Below are 15,953 nucleotides of genomic sequence, written 5' to 3'. Positions count from 1 at the left end.
TCTTGATTGTCGAACTGTTAGGTGGGAGGTTCAGACAAAGGACAATCCATGTGACTTTCTTTCTTAGGTCGATGGCTACCAAGTACAGTAAAAGAAACCACTTCATTCACATGTCCTAATCTAGAAGATCTAAGAGCAAAGGGCAATGAATACACAAAGTAGTTGAATTATTACTTATTGTTTCAAGTAGAGTGAGAAAAAACGCACTCTCTACAACAGAAGTATCTGTCATACCGACACACTGCTTTTTAATCATGCTTGATTGTCTTCTCATAAAACAGAAGCAGGGAATGAAATGAGCATAGTTAACATCAGAAGTCTTAATTTCAAACACGATTTCTTGATTATCCGATGGACACAAGTTCCTCCATTTTCTTGCGCATTTTGTACTGCAACATGGTGGGAGCACAATCCACAGGTGTTTCGCCTGATAAAAAAGAATACGCAGAGTGAGGTAGTAGCAGAGTTTCCTTGTGGAAAATGCGTAAATATCTACTCATGCTCCTTGCTGATGCGCATCGTTTAAATCAACTTCAAACGTTGGATAATATCATCTACCTTCAAATTTATTTGAAAGCAAATAAATGCCATTGGTACGGAGCATTCAATCCCCATTATTACACAGCATAACTATTTTCCATTTTTTCTGCAAGCTTGATAGAGTTCAATGTTTCAAAAACCAAGATAGAGCCAAGAATTACCACGTAGCTGTGAGAATAGTACTAGGAAACTGGGTTACAAAGAACAGGGAGGTTTGGCTTCATTTTTACTTGAGATATGAATGTTTTGTTTCTTTTTTCTTTTTGAAGCTATGCTTATTCTACAAACATAACTGGCACAGTGGGAGAATGTATTGAATATGACTGACATTTGAGGACAGATTAATTGGTCAAAACTCACTAGCGCCAAAAGAAGACCAGTATATGCAATTATCTTATTAGTAATAAAAAAAGAAAGGTTTAAGTATGCTAAGCATTTGCAAGCCATTATAAAAGGAAAGCTGAAACTGTATAACTATGCGTCACTGCACAAGTAATCATGAAACTAACAATCACCTTGTGCATTTTTGGATTCTGTGCTTGCTCCATGATCCATGAGGATGAAAGCTATTTCAGTCTGGTTAAAAACTGCAGCCTACAATGAAGAGAATATTCCAGCATACATGTCTATCTCTTACATTTTTTAATCACACACAAACATTCAAGGATCGCTTTTCTTGACAAATATTACTTGTTTAAGCAAGTTGAATTGGCACCTATTGAAGATTGCATTAAGAAATTTTGTCATCAAGAATGATAGCTAACAACTAATGTATACTTCAGGTAAGCATGTACATTCCACTTATTTGCCATGGCTCTAGGCAAGCCAGCAAGAGAGATTTACTTTTTATAGAGTTGAATATTAGTTGATACATTCTTCAAAGAAGCATAATTTAAAAAACCATGTATCCAGCCAGAACTTTTGAATCTAGTTTACAAATATCAAGCCACAGAAGAACATGCATCAATTTTAAAAATTGTAACAAAGATGAGAGTAAGTTTTAAAAGGATAAATGGTAGACAGTGCTAAACTGGTCACCTAAAAAATCAAAATTCAGAAATTTTAAATTTGTCGAGGGGAATTGACTTACAAGATGTAGCAACGTTAAGCCTTGCTTGTCACAATAATTTGGATCCACACCCTGCTCCAGAAAGGAAAAGTTAGGTTTGGCTAAAGCATTTTACATTCTCACAGTCATCTTATATACCTTACTAAGAAGTTCTTTGACAGCAGTAGCATCACTATTCTTAATTGCTTCTCTTAACCCCTGGAATGAAGAAATAACCCCCATAATCCAGTGATATGAGATCCAGGAGCAAGAAACAAGCATTCAGGTTCCATGAAAGACTTTTACCTCTCCACTGACTTCGTAATTTGCACTAGCCTTATCTATTGTAAGGTTGCTTGCTTGACTATGGTTAAAAATCGGGCTGCAATAAATAATAATGCATGTCATAATCTAAAACAGGAGCTTCCTGTGTCTAAAATCAAATAAGTTACCCCAAGATAAAAAAAAACTGACTACTGTAAGGAAAATAATCAAACTTAGACAAAGCAATAATTTATTAGTAGAAACTAGACAAAGAAAACTATCAAACGAGGATGAGAAAAAAACAATTCTGAATTTAATTTCAAGCTACATTATGCTAAGTGTCTCAAAACTAACAAAGTCTAAGTGGAACTAACAGATAGGCAACCTTGGATTCCTGGAAGAAGTAGAAGCGTGCTTCATTGAAATGGATTCTGTAGATTTCTGGCTGCTAGCCTTCTTTGGTTTGGTATTTGAGATAGTAGTATTCTGCATCTATGCATGTGCATGAGCATCTAAAAATCATAGCAAAAAACCTAGCTTAAGCCAAAATTCTATCAGCATATACCTGTATAGGAACTGGTTCTGGTGTTGGAGCTACACATATACACAAAGGCATCCCACACTTGCACTCCAGAACACCTGCTGCAGATTCTTCTGATGTTTTAGCCAATAAAACAGCATTCTCGTTAAGTGTTAATCTTGAAAATGAGTTCTCTGCGCCATTGGAGGTATTCGGAGAAGTCTGTTTATTATCTTTCTGAAACCTAAAACAAAGAACTCAAATGCATCATTTTAAGGAAATTTACAAGGTTGGTAGGTGAAAGGTAAATCTAATTTCCAAGAACTCATTTGAATGTGATGAAAAATACTAAGAATGTTGCAAGCTCTTAAGGTGAAAAACAATTGACTGCTTTAAAGTCCTCTTTCTAGAGCTTATTAGTGTTTCTTATCATAAGGGTATACACATTTGTCACACAAGAACACAGTCAGATCTCAGAACTGAGTCAAGTTCCAAACATTCACCAACATGAAAAACAAATCATTGATACTCTTATTACCAAGAATAAATGAACAAATCATCCTTCAAATAAGGGAAAGCATCATTGAAACACATTATACAAGTTCCCATTGAAGAGATAAAAGCTATAAGAACGCCAAGTAGCTCTATGGTCAATGTCAATACCAAAACAAGAGTTTGCCAATTCAGCAAATCCAAGTTTCATGCAGATGTTAACTAAACTAATTCCTGGAACACAAAGGTAGCTAGCTTCCAAGATCAAGGTTTAAAATTTAAGAAGGTTTCAGTCGAACAATCAAAACTTAACATTGGAATCATGGACCCAATCTAAAACTAGATTTCAAAGGACGAGATGACTCCAACAATTCACACATGCATGAAGGGCCAATCAGAAGAGAAATGACAACAGTTGAGCAGGAAAGGAGTATTCTGTTCTTCCACATTCCACGGCATCAACCAACACGAAGATCATCCGGCAACACTCATTGATGCTCGATCACATATATCATGTGTTTTGTTATCTGAGATCTCCCATTGCTATTGTTTGTCTTCCATAAAATTAATGATCCATGATGATTTAGGTGTGACAGATTAAATTAAACATGATAAAGAATTGATGCTAAATGAGAATAATAAAAAGAAAAGGTTGAAGCTTTACCTAGAAGAGTCGTTGAAACAGTCAGAGCACACTCTGACATCAGAAGATATGCCAAATTGTGGTAAGATCTGAGAATTTGATTAGCATCTTAGCAATTTGATCTTGATTACAAAGAAAGCAATAATAGAAAGTACCATGTAGTTTGAAGAATGTTCATGACATAATGTCCTGCCGCAACGTCGACAATGATGCTGCCCATGAAAAGAACCAAATGAGTTGCCGTTTAATCTTTGAGACAAACATAACACAGTTAAACTGTATGTAAGAAAATCCAGAGTACGAACTAAGTGTTATAAAGAAACATATTCAATATAACTATAAATCATATGCAAGATACCTATTCTGGGTTAGAGATTCACAGTAGTGTAAAGTGCTTCTAGAATGTTAGTGCAATGGTTACCATGTGATATAGCGCCATGTAAAGCTCCTACTCTCTTTGAGGCCAACAATAATTTATTACTTTATAGCAACAATAAGTATCCATATTTGACTGTACCTTTTAGTAAGAAAATCCCAGATTTCCTTTACGAATTCAGACTTATTGAACTGCATGATTATGGAAGAGTTGTGTTAACAATCCAGGTCATTGTTTTTGTTGTGGATTATCATTCATCAATGACATATTTCCATATCACTCTTCCTATCAGAAAAAAACATCAGATAGGGCTCTTGGTTGTAGTTTATACCATCAAGTTTGATGACTATCAGTAAAACCTTGTCTGCCATTTCAAATGATTTGAGAACCAAATTGAGTTCTTATGATCCCACAGGTTGAGATAAAGGAGTCAACTAGAAGGTCAATGACTCGCAGGTGTATCTAAGCACATACACTAGGGAAGTTAGTCATTGGTGGATCTCAGCAATGATACTAGTTGAGATGTAATGCAGAGTGTTAGGCAGCAATGGAGGTCAGCGAAGATTTTAGGTGATATATTTACCTTATTTTGGGCATTAGGTGATAGGCATCAGCAAAGATCAGAGAAAATCATGAGTGTAAATGGCTTCTCTTAGTTTAGGAGGTGGGCTATAATGACGACGGAAAGAACATTAGATGGGGGATTCTCTTGGTTCAGCAGTTAGGTGAGTGGGGATGAGGAAGGATCTCAGGTAGAAGATCCCCCTACTTGAGCATCAGGCAAAGATGAATCCTCAGAATAACCCAAGGAAGATGTCAGGTGAGAGAATTCAGGAATAGGAAGAAGGATGATCTAAAATTCCTCGAGGTGGCCCTGATTCCATGTCAAGTAATGGCAGGTTTAAATTACTTGTTATTACTTAAAGCCGTCAATAGTCAACTTGGAATACAAAATAAAAGGAATATGTCTATACTGAAATAGATATGATACAGACAAGAACATGAAACATTAACACTAAGGAAAGATGAAAAAGGAAATAAAAATATGAAATAGAATAAGAATCAAGTAATATGGCTGAGCTGAAATGGAAGGGAAAACTTAGATAGTGAATTTTTCCAGCTAACAGTATTTTTTCAATACAGACTACCTTGTTTAACTTAGATAGTCAGAACACATTGGGATAACTACATGATAGAAACTTGGCGCTATTGTGGTCCATTGATCGATAAAAAGTGATTAAAAAATAATAGTTAAAGTTAAACAAAAAAAAAAGTTATACGAGAACAACTAATTCAGAAGAAGAGGAAGGTTTCCTCTTTATTAAAGGGGAAACAATATTACGATGGTTTCGTGAGTCGTTATTAAGTTCCAATACAGATAAAATCAAGATTCCGAACCGAAAAAACAATGTGTCAGTATGAGCTAAACTCCACTACTTAGATCAATTGCTATATTTTGAGATTAGGAAAATAGACAAGTGATCGATTAAATATATATCAGGAGAAATTTTTCTCCCGATGGTGGCTATGTCGAAAGGAGGAGGAGGAGAAGAAGGTACCCGACGGCGGAAGGTGTTGAAACTACAGTTGCAGACGTCGCAGCGGGATGCTTCCTGGAAAGGAGGCGGCGTCTCCGCCATGGATCTGACCTTGGCCTTGATCTCGATGCCGATCCTCTCCCCCGATCCTACCAAAACATAAAATGCGCAGGAGAAAGGTAAAATATCGACCACGGAGGAGGCCGAAAGAGGAAATTATTATTTTTTACTAAATAATGTACAAAATTATTTTTTAAAAAGAACCCCACACTCTCTAAATACGCACCAGAAATTATAAAATGCCCAACTACACGAGTTCAAATCCTCTGTCCCTAAATTTTTCTGTCCTCGTGTCTCTTTGCCGATCGGATGGATCAGATTACATCTTAATGATATCTTGCACATCACGAGGATACTGCACACATCTTAAAGATATCATAATGTCATGAGATGTAATCTGGTCTGTTCGATCGGTAGGGGACACGGGAACAGAGAAATTTGGGGACAGGGGATTTGAACTGCAACTGAGTTCAAATCCTGTGTCCCCAAATTTCTCTGTCCTCGTATCTCCTTGCCGATCGGACGGATCAGATTACATCTCAAGGATAAAGATATATCATAATGTCATGAGATGTAATCTGGTCCGTTTGATCGGCAGGGGGACACGAGGACCAGATTACATCTCAAGGATGTCTTGCACATCACGAGGATACTGCACACATCTTAAAAATGGCATAATGTCATGAGATGTAATCTGGTCCGTTCGATCGGCAAAGGACACCTAATTTTATCATAATCACCCCTCAAATTAATTGAGACTCTTCCCAAATAACAAATTATTTTATTGTTCTAACTATTTGTTAGTATTATATTATTTACATATATTTTGAACTTATACTTTTGATAATTAATTATTGGTAAAAATAAAAAAAAATACTTTTATTTATTCGTCCAAAACTGAATGATGTTTAATGTATATATAATTTCATATCTAAATTCAATAGTGTAGATGGAGAGAAATGAAGTTTTAAAGTTTGATAAAATTTATCACAAATTAATTATAAGGCATATAATAATAATACTCACTAATGAACATTATCAATGAGTTCCTAAAAACTTATTGATAAATTTAAAAAACTTTAAATCATTTTAAATTAAAATTAATATACTTCTCAAAGTCTCTTTAATATATTCATATTTCAAATTTAAATTTTAACTGTGTAAAATAAAAACAGAATTTTTAAACAGGTTAAATTTCTTTTAAAAAGAATTAAATATGGAAAGAAGAAAGGATATAATGGAAATGTAATAGATGTTTTTTAATTAATAAAATTGAGTATGTAAAATGAGTAATATTGAAATTTCTCACGGGGTTTAGTAAAATGTGGTGAAAAAATATTCATCTAGTTTTTTGCCTTTCATTATTTCCTTTAATGAAAAATATAGAAATTAAAATTATCCGATACAAGTCATGTCGTTAATCCGAGGTGGCATGAATCGAGGGCTTCCGTCATTCTCCCGTAAGGCTGACATAATACAAACGCAATGCATCATCCTTCACGTATTGCCGTTCAATCTGGTTGAATTTGGAAGGAGAACGAATAAGGCGGCGTGCCGCCGTCAACGCCCGTTCTATAAAATGAATGGTTTACCTGCCAAACGCACGCGCATTAAGAACATGACAAGGCGGCCCTGCGCTGGTATAAATTTCAATCCCCACTCCAGATCTGCCTCAATCAAGCCCTTCATCATCCTCATCAGCGTCTTTTGCCTTCTGCCTCCTTGTCTTTTGTTCTTCCACGATCTCAGTTCCATGGCAGATCACGGCGCCCCGAGCTTTGAGAAGCCCAGGCTGGTGGTGAAGAAGGTCCTCGCCAAGTCGCAAGAAGACGGCGATGGTGCTTCCGTCCGGAGAAGCATTGGAAGGTCAGCGATCGATCCCACATCCGCCTATTTGTTTGCTTCTGCGATTTACGTGTTGCTGTTTTGTGTGTGTGTGGGTTTTTAAATTTTGTGGATCTCCAGGCCGGAATTGAGGAACTTGGATCCTTTTTTGATGCTGGACGAGTTCACAGGTTTGAAATTTGTGAACGATTCTTTCGATTTTGCCCAGTTTTAGTTCTTAATTGCTGGTTCTCAGAGATTTCTCTTTCGCAGTTTCCGCTCCTGCTGGATTCCCGGATCATCCCCACAGAGGTTCGTGAAACTCTGCTCTTGTTCATTGCCCCAAGGAGTTCTCTCCGATCGATACATCTAAAAATCTTCTCCTCAATTTCGTTTTGTCAGGTTTTGAGACAGTGACGTACATGCTGAAGGTAGCAGCAATTCACATAAGATTTTCCCCTAATTTGTTTATCGCTGATTGCCTCGGTGATTCCGATTTCCTATGGCTTGCATCATGCAGGGAGCTTTCACTCACCAAGATTTCGCTGGTCACGAAGGCACAATCAGGGCAGGAGATCTGCAGGTGATTTCTGAAACAGAGTAAGAATTTAGGGTTTACAGAGTTCCAACTAATGCTTGTCTTCTCCGAACTGAACTCTAGTGGATGACTGCTGGAAGAGGGATCGTGCACTCAGAGATGCCGGCTGCCGACGGCGAAAACCAAGGATTGCAGTTATGGATCAATCTCTCTTCCAAAGACAAAATGTAAGTTTCCCCCTTTCTCTGAACGGAACCGATCGAAATTGAGCAAGATAAAAAAAAAAATGACCTTTCGTTATCTTTCGGATAAAGAATCATAGATCCCAAGTGAATAACTAGGGTTTACCGCTCCCGCTACCCAGGATGGAGCCGAGATACCAGGAATTGCAAAGCCAGGAAATAAGCAGGGTGGAGAAGGACGGCGTCGACGTCCGCATCATCGCCGGCGAATCCTTCGGCGTGCGCTCGCCCGTATACACCCAAACGCCGACGATGTTTCTCGACTTCACTTTGCAGCCCGGCGCGGAAATCCACCAGCGCATCCCCGAGTCGTGGAACGCCTTCGTCTACATCGTCGACGGCGAGGGCCTCTTCGGCGACCCAAGCGCAGCCCCTGCGGCGAGCCACCACGTGCTTGTGCTCGGCGACGGCGACGGCCTGAGCGTGTGGAACCGATCGGAGCGGCCGCTAAGGTTTGCCTTGATCGGAGGGCAGCCGCTGAAGGAGACCGTGGTGCAGCACGGCCCATTCGTGATGAACACCCACGCAGAGATCCAGCAGGCCTTCCACGATTACCAGTACGGAATGAATGGCTTCGAGAGGGCTCGCAAGTGGAAATCTCAGCAATAGATCAAATGTATCGTTTACTTCACATGTTCCGCTGCATATTCATTGTTTACCCCTTGAAATAATGTCACGCCCCGGGGTCTAGTTTCCGGTATTCACTCGGTGACAATATAATATAAGAAATCTTAGGAACTATCAAAATAGAATAATTAAGAATGTATCAAATTTATATATATGTCTTAGTTTTTCGTAGATTATAAGACTATACAGATCAACGACATCTGGAATAAAATTTCAGAATGTAAATACAACGAAATAAAAGTAAGACAAATCAGAAAATCAGCACATTGGAATCTTTGAGCAACTCTATGGAAGTTCAAAATCAATTACAATATCAAAAGGGTCCTTGTGCCTACAAAACTAGAGATCACGAAATGTAGAAAGTTAGCCAAATGGCTAAGTAGATATCAAGAAAGATATGCATGAATTTAATCTTGTTCAAGAAATCAAAGAAGTATCATTTATTATTTCAACTTTTATTTCTTCTTTGAGTTCTATACATAAGTGTATAGTATGATCATATAACATTTATTTGTTAGAATTAAAATTCATCTTCATATATTATCATCAATTAAGATCAATTTTCAATCTTATTATTTAATCAATCGGTATACAAGTTATCATGATAATATCGACATGTATATCCATAGTCTAAATATGATAAATCAACTAAAAAGTGAATAACTGGAGTCCATATCATCAGAGTGTAATATCATATGCATAGGCTAAAAGCCTCCTCAGAGTATAAATCTGTCACATACGTCATCTGACGTACGGGTTGTCAGCCCTCACCGGTGGAAGATATAATAAACACTGACCGAGGGCTACATCACGCCGCCACGCCTCGAGTGTACGGTCAGGTACTATGGACCGCGAGCCGCTGCGCTATCACAATAACATGTGGATGGTCCAGTACTCTAGTATAAAGCGCTGTACAAACTAGGCTCATGGTCTTCACTTTTTAATGTTCTTCATTTACCATCTTTCTTATTTCACTTTAAGGATTCCATTTTAGCTATTTATCATAATTATTCTCTTTTCATATCAAATGGTCAATTAAGTTAACATTTTCGTATCAAATCTTTTAATTTATCATCCTAGGGTTCACATATAAAAAACTACAAGCATCAACAGATGGAATATCCAAAGCATGGAGTATAGAAGGTCAAGTCAAAAAGACAGGTATCAACATAAGCGTAATTCAGAAAATTTCTTTAATTTTAAAAATCACCCTTCCCATATAAATCTCAGTATAAATCCATATGAGAACAAGAAATAATATCAATTATTTGCCCTCCGTGATTTTTATTATTTTAACCCATTTCGCTAATTGTAATATCATTTTAATTCCCTTTTGAAAATAATTATACGAATATATATAATTTCAATAGTATTTTTTTCATGCACAAGGATAAATATGAGTCAAAGAGAGATGTATCCACTTTATGTACAGCAAAATCTTCGAGTGTCGGCAGGTCACCGTGCTCCACTCGAGATCGTGTCTACAAATATAATACAACATAACTCAAATAGTCAAAAATACTATCTAATAAGAACCATGACATAAACATCTAAATTTTTATCTACAACTCGAAGTCGAAGGATCATTTTATCTCGCTTTCTCATACCACCTCACATTCCTAAAAGACACCTTCATTATTATCTAATTATTTACTCATCTTAACCATAATTCAATTTACATAAATTATATAAAATATACCTTCTATGGATTACTGTGGTTGCTGGAAAAAGAGGGTAACAACTAGGGTTATTTTCCCTTTGTCGCTAGTTGTTTCAGCTAGCTCCGGCAAACTCCAGCGGTACTGTCAAGAAAAGGACAACAGCTAGGGTTGCTGTTGGAGAAACAAAAGGTAACTATGGCAGTTAGGGAATGTTGAAAACAAAGAAGGTTGCTAGGATAGTGAAGGGGTAAGGAAAAACCTTTTCCCTTTTTCACCGGTTGTCTCGGCGAGCTCCGACGAAGGCCATAGCTATCTCTGATGGCTGCTGTGGTTGGCTAGAAAAGAGGGCAACAACTAGGGCTTTGTTTTCCCCTCTTTTCTGGTGGTCTAGCGAACTCTGACAGACTCCGAGGAGCTCCGCCGATGCTGCCGATAAGCAGGACAGCAAGAAAGGGAAAGCAAGGGATAGTGCCCGGAGAAAACAGTGCTCTGCCCCTTTGCTGGAGGAGGAGAAGGAGTGCGGGAGGAGGAAACGAGGGTTACTGTGCTTGAGAAGAAGAAGGGGGAGAGTTTGATCGTTTGTCGCCGCGGGAGAAGAGAAAGAGGAGGAGGAGAAAAAGGAAGAAGAAGAAGAAGAAGAAGAAGAAGGAGAAGAAAGGAGGAAAAGAAAAGAAAAGGGGTGCATGTGGATGAGTATGGGAGTGGCAATGAAACCTTTTGCATATTTTTTTGTTTTTTCTATACTTAACATTCTCCTCCACTAAAAGAAATTTGGTTCTCAAATTTAAGTAATTGTGGTGCGTCGATACCTGAGGTAAAATGAGGATATTGAGTGCGCATACCATCCTCACGTTCCTAGGTTGCTTCGTGATCAGAGTGGTGTTGCCACCCAACCTTTACGAGGTGAATGCATTTGTTTCGCAATTGATGTTCCTTGCGATCCAGAATACGAATAGGGAACTCTTTGTATATCGCATCAGACTGTAGGGGAACTATAAGATCCTTCAAAACATGTGTCAGATCCAGAACATACTTCCGCAGCATAGAAACATAAAAGACATTATGTACTTCTGCTAAAGCTGGGGGTAACGCAAGTCGATATGCAACAACACCAATCAGCTCAAGAATCTGGAAAGGTCCGATAAATCTTGATGTTAACTTCCCTTTTAACCCAAATTTCTTAACTCCTTTTATGGGTGAAACACAAAGAAATACGTGATCACCTACTGTGAATTCTAACATTCTTCGTCTTTTATCTGCATAACTCTTTTGGCGACTCTGAGCAATCAACAGTCTCTATCTTTCGTACTAGCTCAGCATCTTGCTGAACACTCTGAGAGCCCAAGAGTTGGCGTTCACCAACCTCATCCCATAAAATAGGAGATCTACATGCTCTGCCATAGAGTGCCTCAAACGGTGTCATTTGAATAACAGAGTGGTAATTGTTATTATAAGCAAACTCTACCAAATGTAGATGGTCTTCCCAACTACCCCCAAAATCTAGCATACAAGCACGCAATAGATCCTCTTGAGTCTGGATAGTGCGCTCCGACTGTCCATCAGTCTGAGGATGAAAAGCGGTGCTAAAGCGCAGCTCGATACCTAACGCCTTTTGGAAACTTTGCCAAAATCTCGAAGTAAAGCGTGGATCTCAATCAGAAATAATACTGAGGGGAATACCATGGAGTTTAGTAATCTCTCTGCAATATAACTCTGCTAGGCGATCTAAAGATTTTGTCTTACGAATCAGTAAGAAATGTGCTGATTTGGTTAACCGATCGACGATCACCTAGATTGAATCATGTCTCCTCTAGGTCCTTGGCAACCCCGTGACAAAATCCATAGTGACATGCTCCCATTTTCATTCTGACACTGCAATCTTCTGAAGTAACCCGGCTGGTCTATGGTGTTTTGCCTTAATTTGCTGGCAAACTAGACACCGAGCTACAAAATCTGCAATATCTCTTTTCATACCTTTCCACCAATATGATCGCTTTAAGTCTCGATACATCCGTGTACCACCAGGATGAACTGCAAATCTCGATCGGTGGGCTTCTCGAAGGAGATCCTCCATAACAAGATGTACCTCCGGAACACATAATCTGCTTCAGAACCGAAGAGATCCATCCATATCACGTGCGAATTCTAGCTTGGGGCCTAACTCCAACTCACTAGCTATAGATCTGAGATACTGGTCTTCCATTTGACTTTTCTTAATCCGCTCCACCAATGGGGACTGTGCGATCAAGGAGACTAGCATACCATGTTGTCTTTGCCCTACTTCAATTAAATCTAACTCTGAAAACTGTCTGACTAGATTCGTAACTACCACCCTGTGAGTTGCTAATACTCCTCTAGACTTCCTGCTCAATGCATCTGCTACTACATTAGCTTTTCCAGGGTGGTAGTTGATAGTGCAATCATAGTCTTTCAGAAACTCCATCCACCTTCTCTGTCGAAGGTTTAACTCTTTCTGCGTGAAAAGATATTTCAAATTCTTGTGATCAGTGAATATCTCAAAGGTAATACCATAGAAATAATGTCTCCAAATCTTAAGGGCAAAAATGATGGCTGTTAATTCTAAATCATATACAGGATAATTTTTCTCATGATCTTTCAGCTAACGAGAAACGTAAGCTACTACTCTATCATACTGCATCAAAACTGCCCCTAATCCTTGAATAGATGCATCTGTGTAAAGAATAAATCCATCATCTCCAGAGGGAATAACTAATACTAGAGCACTCACCAATCTCTGCTTGAGCTCTTGGAAGCTTGCTTCACAAGCCTCATACCAAGTAAACTTAACTCCTTTCCTAGTCAATCGAGTCAAAGGTGCAGCAATACTAGAAAATCCTTCCACAAATCTCCGATAGTACCCAGCTAATCTGAGAAAACTACGAATCTCCTGCACTGACTTTGGTTGTTCGCATCGATCAACTACTTCAATCTTCTGGGAGTCTACTGAAATCCCTTTGCTAGAGATTACATGCCCTAGAAATCCCACGGAAGTAAGCCAAAAAGCACATTTACTGAACTTCGCATATAAGCGTTCCTTCTGTAAAGTTCCTAGAACTATTCTGAGATGTTGTTCGTGCTCCTCTTCTGATCGTGAATATACCAGCATGTCATCAATAAAGACAATAACAAACCGGTCTAAATATTCTAAGAATACCCGGTTCATTAGATCCATAAACGCTGCAGGAGCATTGGTAAGCCCAAACGGTATTACCAAAAACTCATAATGTCCATACCGAGTATGGAAGGCAGGTTTCTGAATATCTGTATCTCTAACTCGTAACTGGTGATAGCCTGATCTTAAATCAATTCTTGAGTATACACAGGTACTTTTAAACTGATCAAACAAATCATCTATTCTAGGTAGAGGATACTTGTTCTTGATAGTTATAGAGTTTAACTGCCTATAATCAATACAGAGCCTCAAGGATCCATCTTTCTTCTTAACAAAGAGCACCGGAGCACCCCAAGGAGAAACACTAGAATGGATAAAACCCTTGTCTAACAACTCTTGAAGTTGTATCTTTAGTTCCTCCAGTTCTTTTTGGTGTCATCCGATATGGAGCTTTCGATATTGAAGTTGTGCCAGGAAGCAACTCAATGGCAAACTCTACCTGTCGCTGAGGTGGCAAGCCAGGAAGTTCTTCAGGAAATACGTCGGGGTATTCACGTATTATGTGGACATCAGAAAGCTGGACAGAATTATCCACATTGGAACTCACTAAAGACAAGAGATACCCCTTGCATCCCCGAGCCAACAACTGCTGAGCCTGGAGAGCTGAGATAATAGATATCCCTCGATCATTAATCCCAATAAATTCCCATAATGATTGATCTAAAGATTGAAAAGTTACCACTTTGGCTCGACAATCGACAGTGGTATGATGCTCTGAAAGTCAATCCATACCAAAAATAATATCGAATTCAGTCATCTCTAGCACTTGTAGATCCACAGTAAGGATATGACTATCGAAATTTAAAGGGCAACTCTTGACCTCCTGATCTGATATCAATACTCCACCTGATTGTGTCAATATTGCTAATCCATAAGGTCAAAGAGTTGGGATCCTCCCAATTTTACATACAAATTTAGGAGAAATAAAGGAAAGCGAGCTACCCGTATCTATCAATATATCCGCAGGAATACTATAAACCAAAATAATACCTCGGATAACAGATCCTCCAGCTCGCTATGCCTCCTCACGAGTCAAAGCATATACGTGTCCCGCTCAAGATCCGATGGTTGAACCCTCTGGATAGAAGAAGAGGGATGATTATGCTCCTGCGAAGGTTGGTATGACTGGGTCGAAGGCAGATAAGATAATGGTGGCTAATACTGTTGGGGTGGGGGCAATAAGTACTGTTGGGGTGGAGGTAGCAGGTACTGCTAGGGTGGAGGTAGCAGGTACTGCTGGGGTGGAGCTACCAAATACTGCTAAGTTGGAGCTGGTATATACTGCTGAGATAGAGTTGGCAAATACTGCTGAAGTGGAGGTACTGAATGATACTCACTCTCCACCTGGGACTGCAAATGGTAAAGTTACGGTTGTTGAGCAGACTGTGCAGGTGGAGGATTCCGTTGCTGAGGCTGCTGAGATCTCTGTGGGCCTTTCTGCTGCCGAGACTGTGGAGGTCGTGAGATAGGTCGAGCCTGCTGAGACTGTGATCCTCCTGCTTGATGTTGTGCCTTCAAAGTGTAATCTTTCTGCATATGTCCTGGCAGTTTACAGTAGAAGCATATACTCTTATCAAGTGGACATTCTGATGCTAGGTGATTTGGTGCACCACATTGAAAACACTTCACAAATATCTGGCCCCGGTGTGATGGAACTGGGCGACTATATCCCTGTGATACTTTGGTCACCTTTTATGACCGTGAAGACTCTCTAGTCGTATCCTGGCCACGAGATCGACGAACTCGACTCTGCTGTCTAGAGTGTGAGCTCTGTGAGGTCCGTCGGCTGGCTTCTCTTTCTTAGGAGACTGCTGCTGAGCCATATTAATAAATATGGCTCGATCAAGTGTCTCCCGATAAGTAGTAACATGAAATCCAGACATCCTGATCCGAATATATGCTGCTAGCCCATGTGTAAAATGAAACATACAATCTGAGTCCTGAGCTACCATATGTGGGCAAAACTCAACAAGTTTGATAAACTCTGCACTATAGTCTAGCATGCTTCGATCACCTTGCTTAAGACTCATGAATTTCTGGCATCGAGGAATACAAAATGCTGCAGGAAAATACTGTTTCTCGAACGCCTCTCGAAAAGACTGCCAAGAGATAATCTAATCCTCAAAGACTGTCTTTTGCATCTTCCACCATGTGGATGCTTACCCTCGAAAATGATAAGCGGCTAGCTCTACCTTCTCTGTGTCTGAATAGGACATGTACCCAAAAAGTGTCCTCAATATCCTCCAACCATGTACGCGTCACCCAAGGATTAGTGCCTCCATGGAGCAGCGTAAAATGATCCTTTGCTGAACTAGCAAGCAAAGGAATACAATCTTTTTCCATGATAATGGACGCTGAAGGAATGCTTGGTACGGCTACATAAGCTG

At 39.2% G+C, this 15,953-nt stretch overlaps 2 protein-coding genes and 1 long non-coding RNA gene across 4 annotated transcripts; 1 reads left to right on the top strand and 2 right to left on the bottom strand.

Annotated features, from left to right (window-relative positions):
• Positions 1–146: 146 nt before the first annotated feature.
• LOC121997953 (hepatocyte growth factor-regulated tyrosine kinase substrate-like) lies at positions 147–5,632 on the bottom strand. 2 transcript variants are annotated; one of them, XM_042552640.1, is made up of 10 exons: positions 5,443–5,632; positions 3,663–3,719; positions 3,529–3,596; positions 2,418–2,616; positions 2,238–2,344; positions 1,895–1,970; positions 1,748–1,807; positions 1,631–1,681; positions 1,056–1,134; positions 147–427 (listed from the first exon to the last, which is right to left on the bottom strand). In XM_042552640.1, exons 1-10 carry the CDS (start codon positions 5,521–5,523, stop codon positions 345–347), a joined length of 861 nt encoding a protein of 286 aa, XP_042408574.1. In that variant the 5' UTR covers positions 5,524–5,632; the 3' UTR covers positions 147–344. The 2 variants fall into 2 exon arrangements, with proteins under 2 accessions (XP_042408574.1, XP_042408575.1); XM_042552641.1 differs by having other exon boundaries at positions 2,238–2,338.
• Positions 5,633–6,790: 1,158 nt separating this feature from the next.
• On the bottom strand, positions 6,791–8,332 carry LOC121997954. Its single transcript, XR_006116402.1, has 3 exons — positions 8,192–8,332; positions 7,074–8,088; positions 6,791–6,947 (listed from the first exon to the last, which is right to left on the bottom strand). It is a non-coding gene; the product is annotated as an uncharacterized LOC121997954 (long non-coding RNA).
• Positions 6,878–8,864, top strand: LOC121997952 (pirin-like protein). The gene is made up of 7 exons (XM_042552638.1): positions 6,878–7,347; positions 7,447–7,496; positions 7,579–7,617; positions 7,708–7,736; positions 7,826–7,888; positions 7,967–8,070; positions 8,208–8,864. The coding sequence occupies exons 1-7, from the start codon at positions 6,893–6,895 to the stop codon at positions 8,692–8,694; spliced, it is 1,227 nt and encodes a 408-aa protein (XP_042408572.1). The 5' UTR covers positions 6,878–6,892; the 3' UTR covers positions 8,695–8,864.
• The last annotated feature ends 7,089 nt before the right edge of the window (positions 8,865–15,953 follow it).

The sequence above is a fragment of the Zingiber officinale genome, chromosome 6A, assembly GCF_018446385.1.
Source record: "Zingiber officinale cultivar Zhangliang chromosome 6A, Zo_v1.1, whole genome shotgun sequence".
NCBI classification, from domain to species: Eukaryota; Viridiplantae; Streptophyta; class Magnoliopsida; order Zingiberales; family Zingiberaceae; genus Zingiber; species Zingiber officinale.
The sequence above is the reverse complement of the archived record's forward strand: the minus strand, read 5'-3'. Positions and strand labels throughout refer to the sequence as shown.

What these genes read in the sequence shown, in the direction of transcription:
- LOC121997953 (XM_042552640.1), bottom strand. Translation starts at nt 5,523, where the DNA reads ATGGCGGAGACGCCGCCTCCTTTCCAGGAAGCATCCCGCTGCGACGTC. An exon ending in TCAACACCTTCCGCCGTCGG is followed by an intron (nt 3,720 to 5,442) that starts GTACCTTCTTCT and finishes TTTCATGGGCAG; the next exon opens with CATCATTGTCGACGTTGCGG. An exon ending in AACATTCTTCAAACTACATG is followed by an intron (nt 3,597 to 3,662) that starts GTACTTTCTATT and finishes TCAAATTCTCAG; the next exon opens with ATCTTACCACAATTTGGCAT.
- LOC121997952 (XM_042552638.1), top strand. Translation starts at nt 6,893, where the DNA reads ATGTCGTTAATCCGAGGTGGCATGAATCGAGGGCTTCCGTCATTCTCC. An exon ending in GTCCGGAGAAGCATTGGAAG is followed by an intron (nt 7,348 to 7,446) that starts GTCAGCGATCGA and finishes GTGGATCTCCAG; the next exon opens with GCCGGAATTGAGGAACTTGG. An exon ending in CCCGGATCATCCCCACAGAG is followed by an intron (nt 7,618 to 7,707) that starts GTTCGTGAAACT and finishes TCGTTTTGTCAG; the next exon opens with GTTTTGAGACAGTGACGTAC.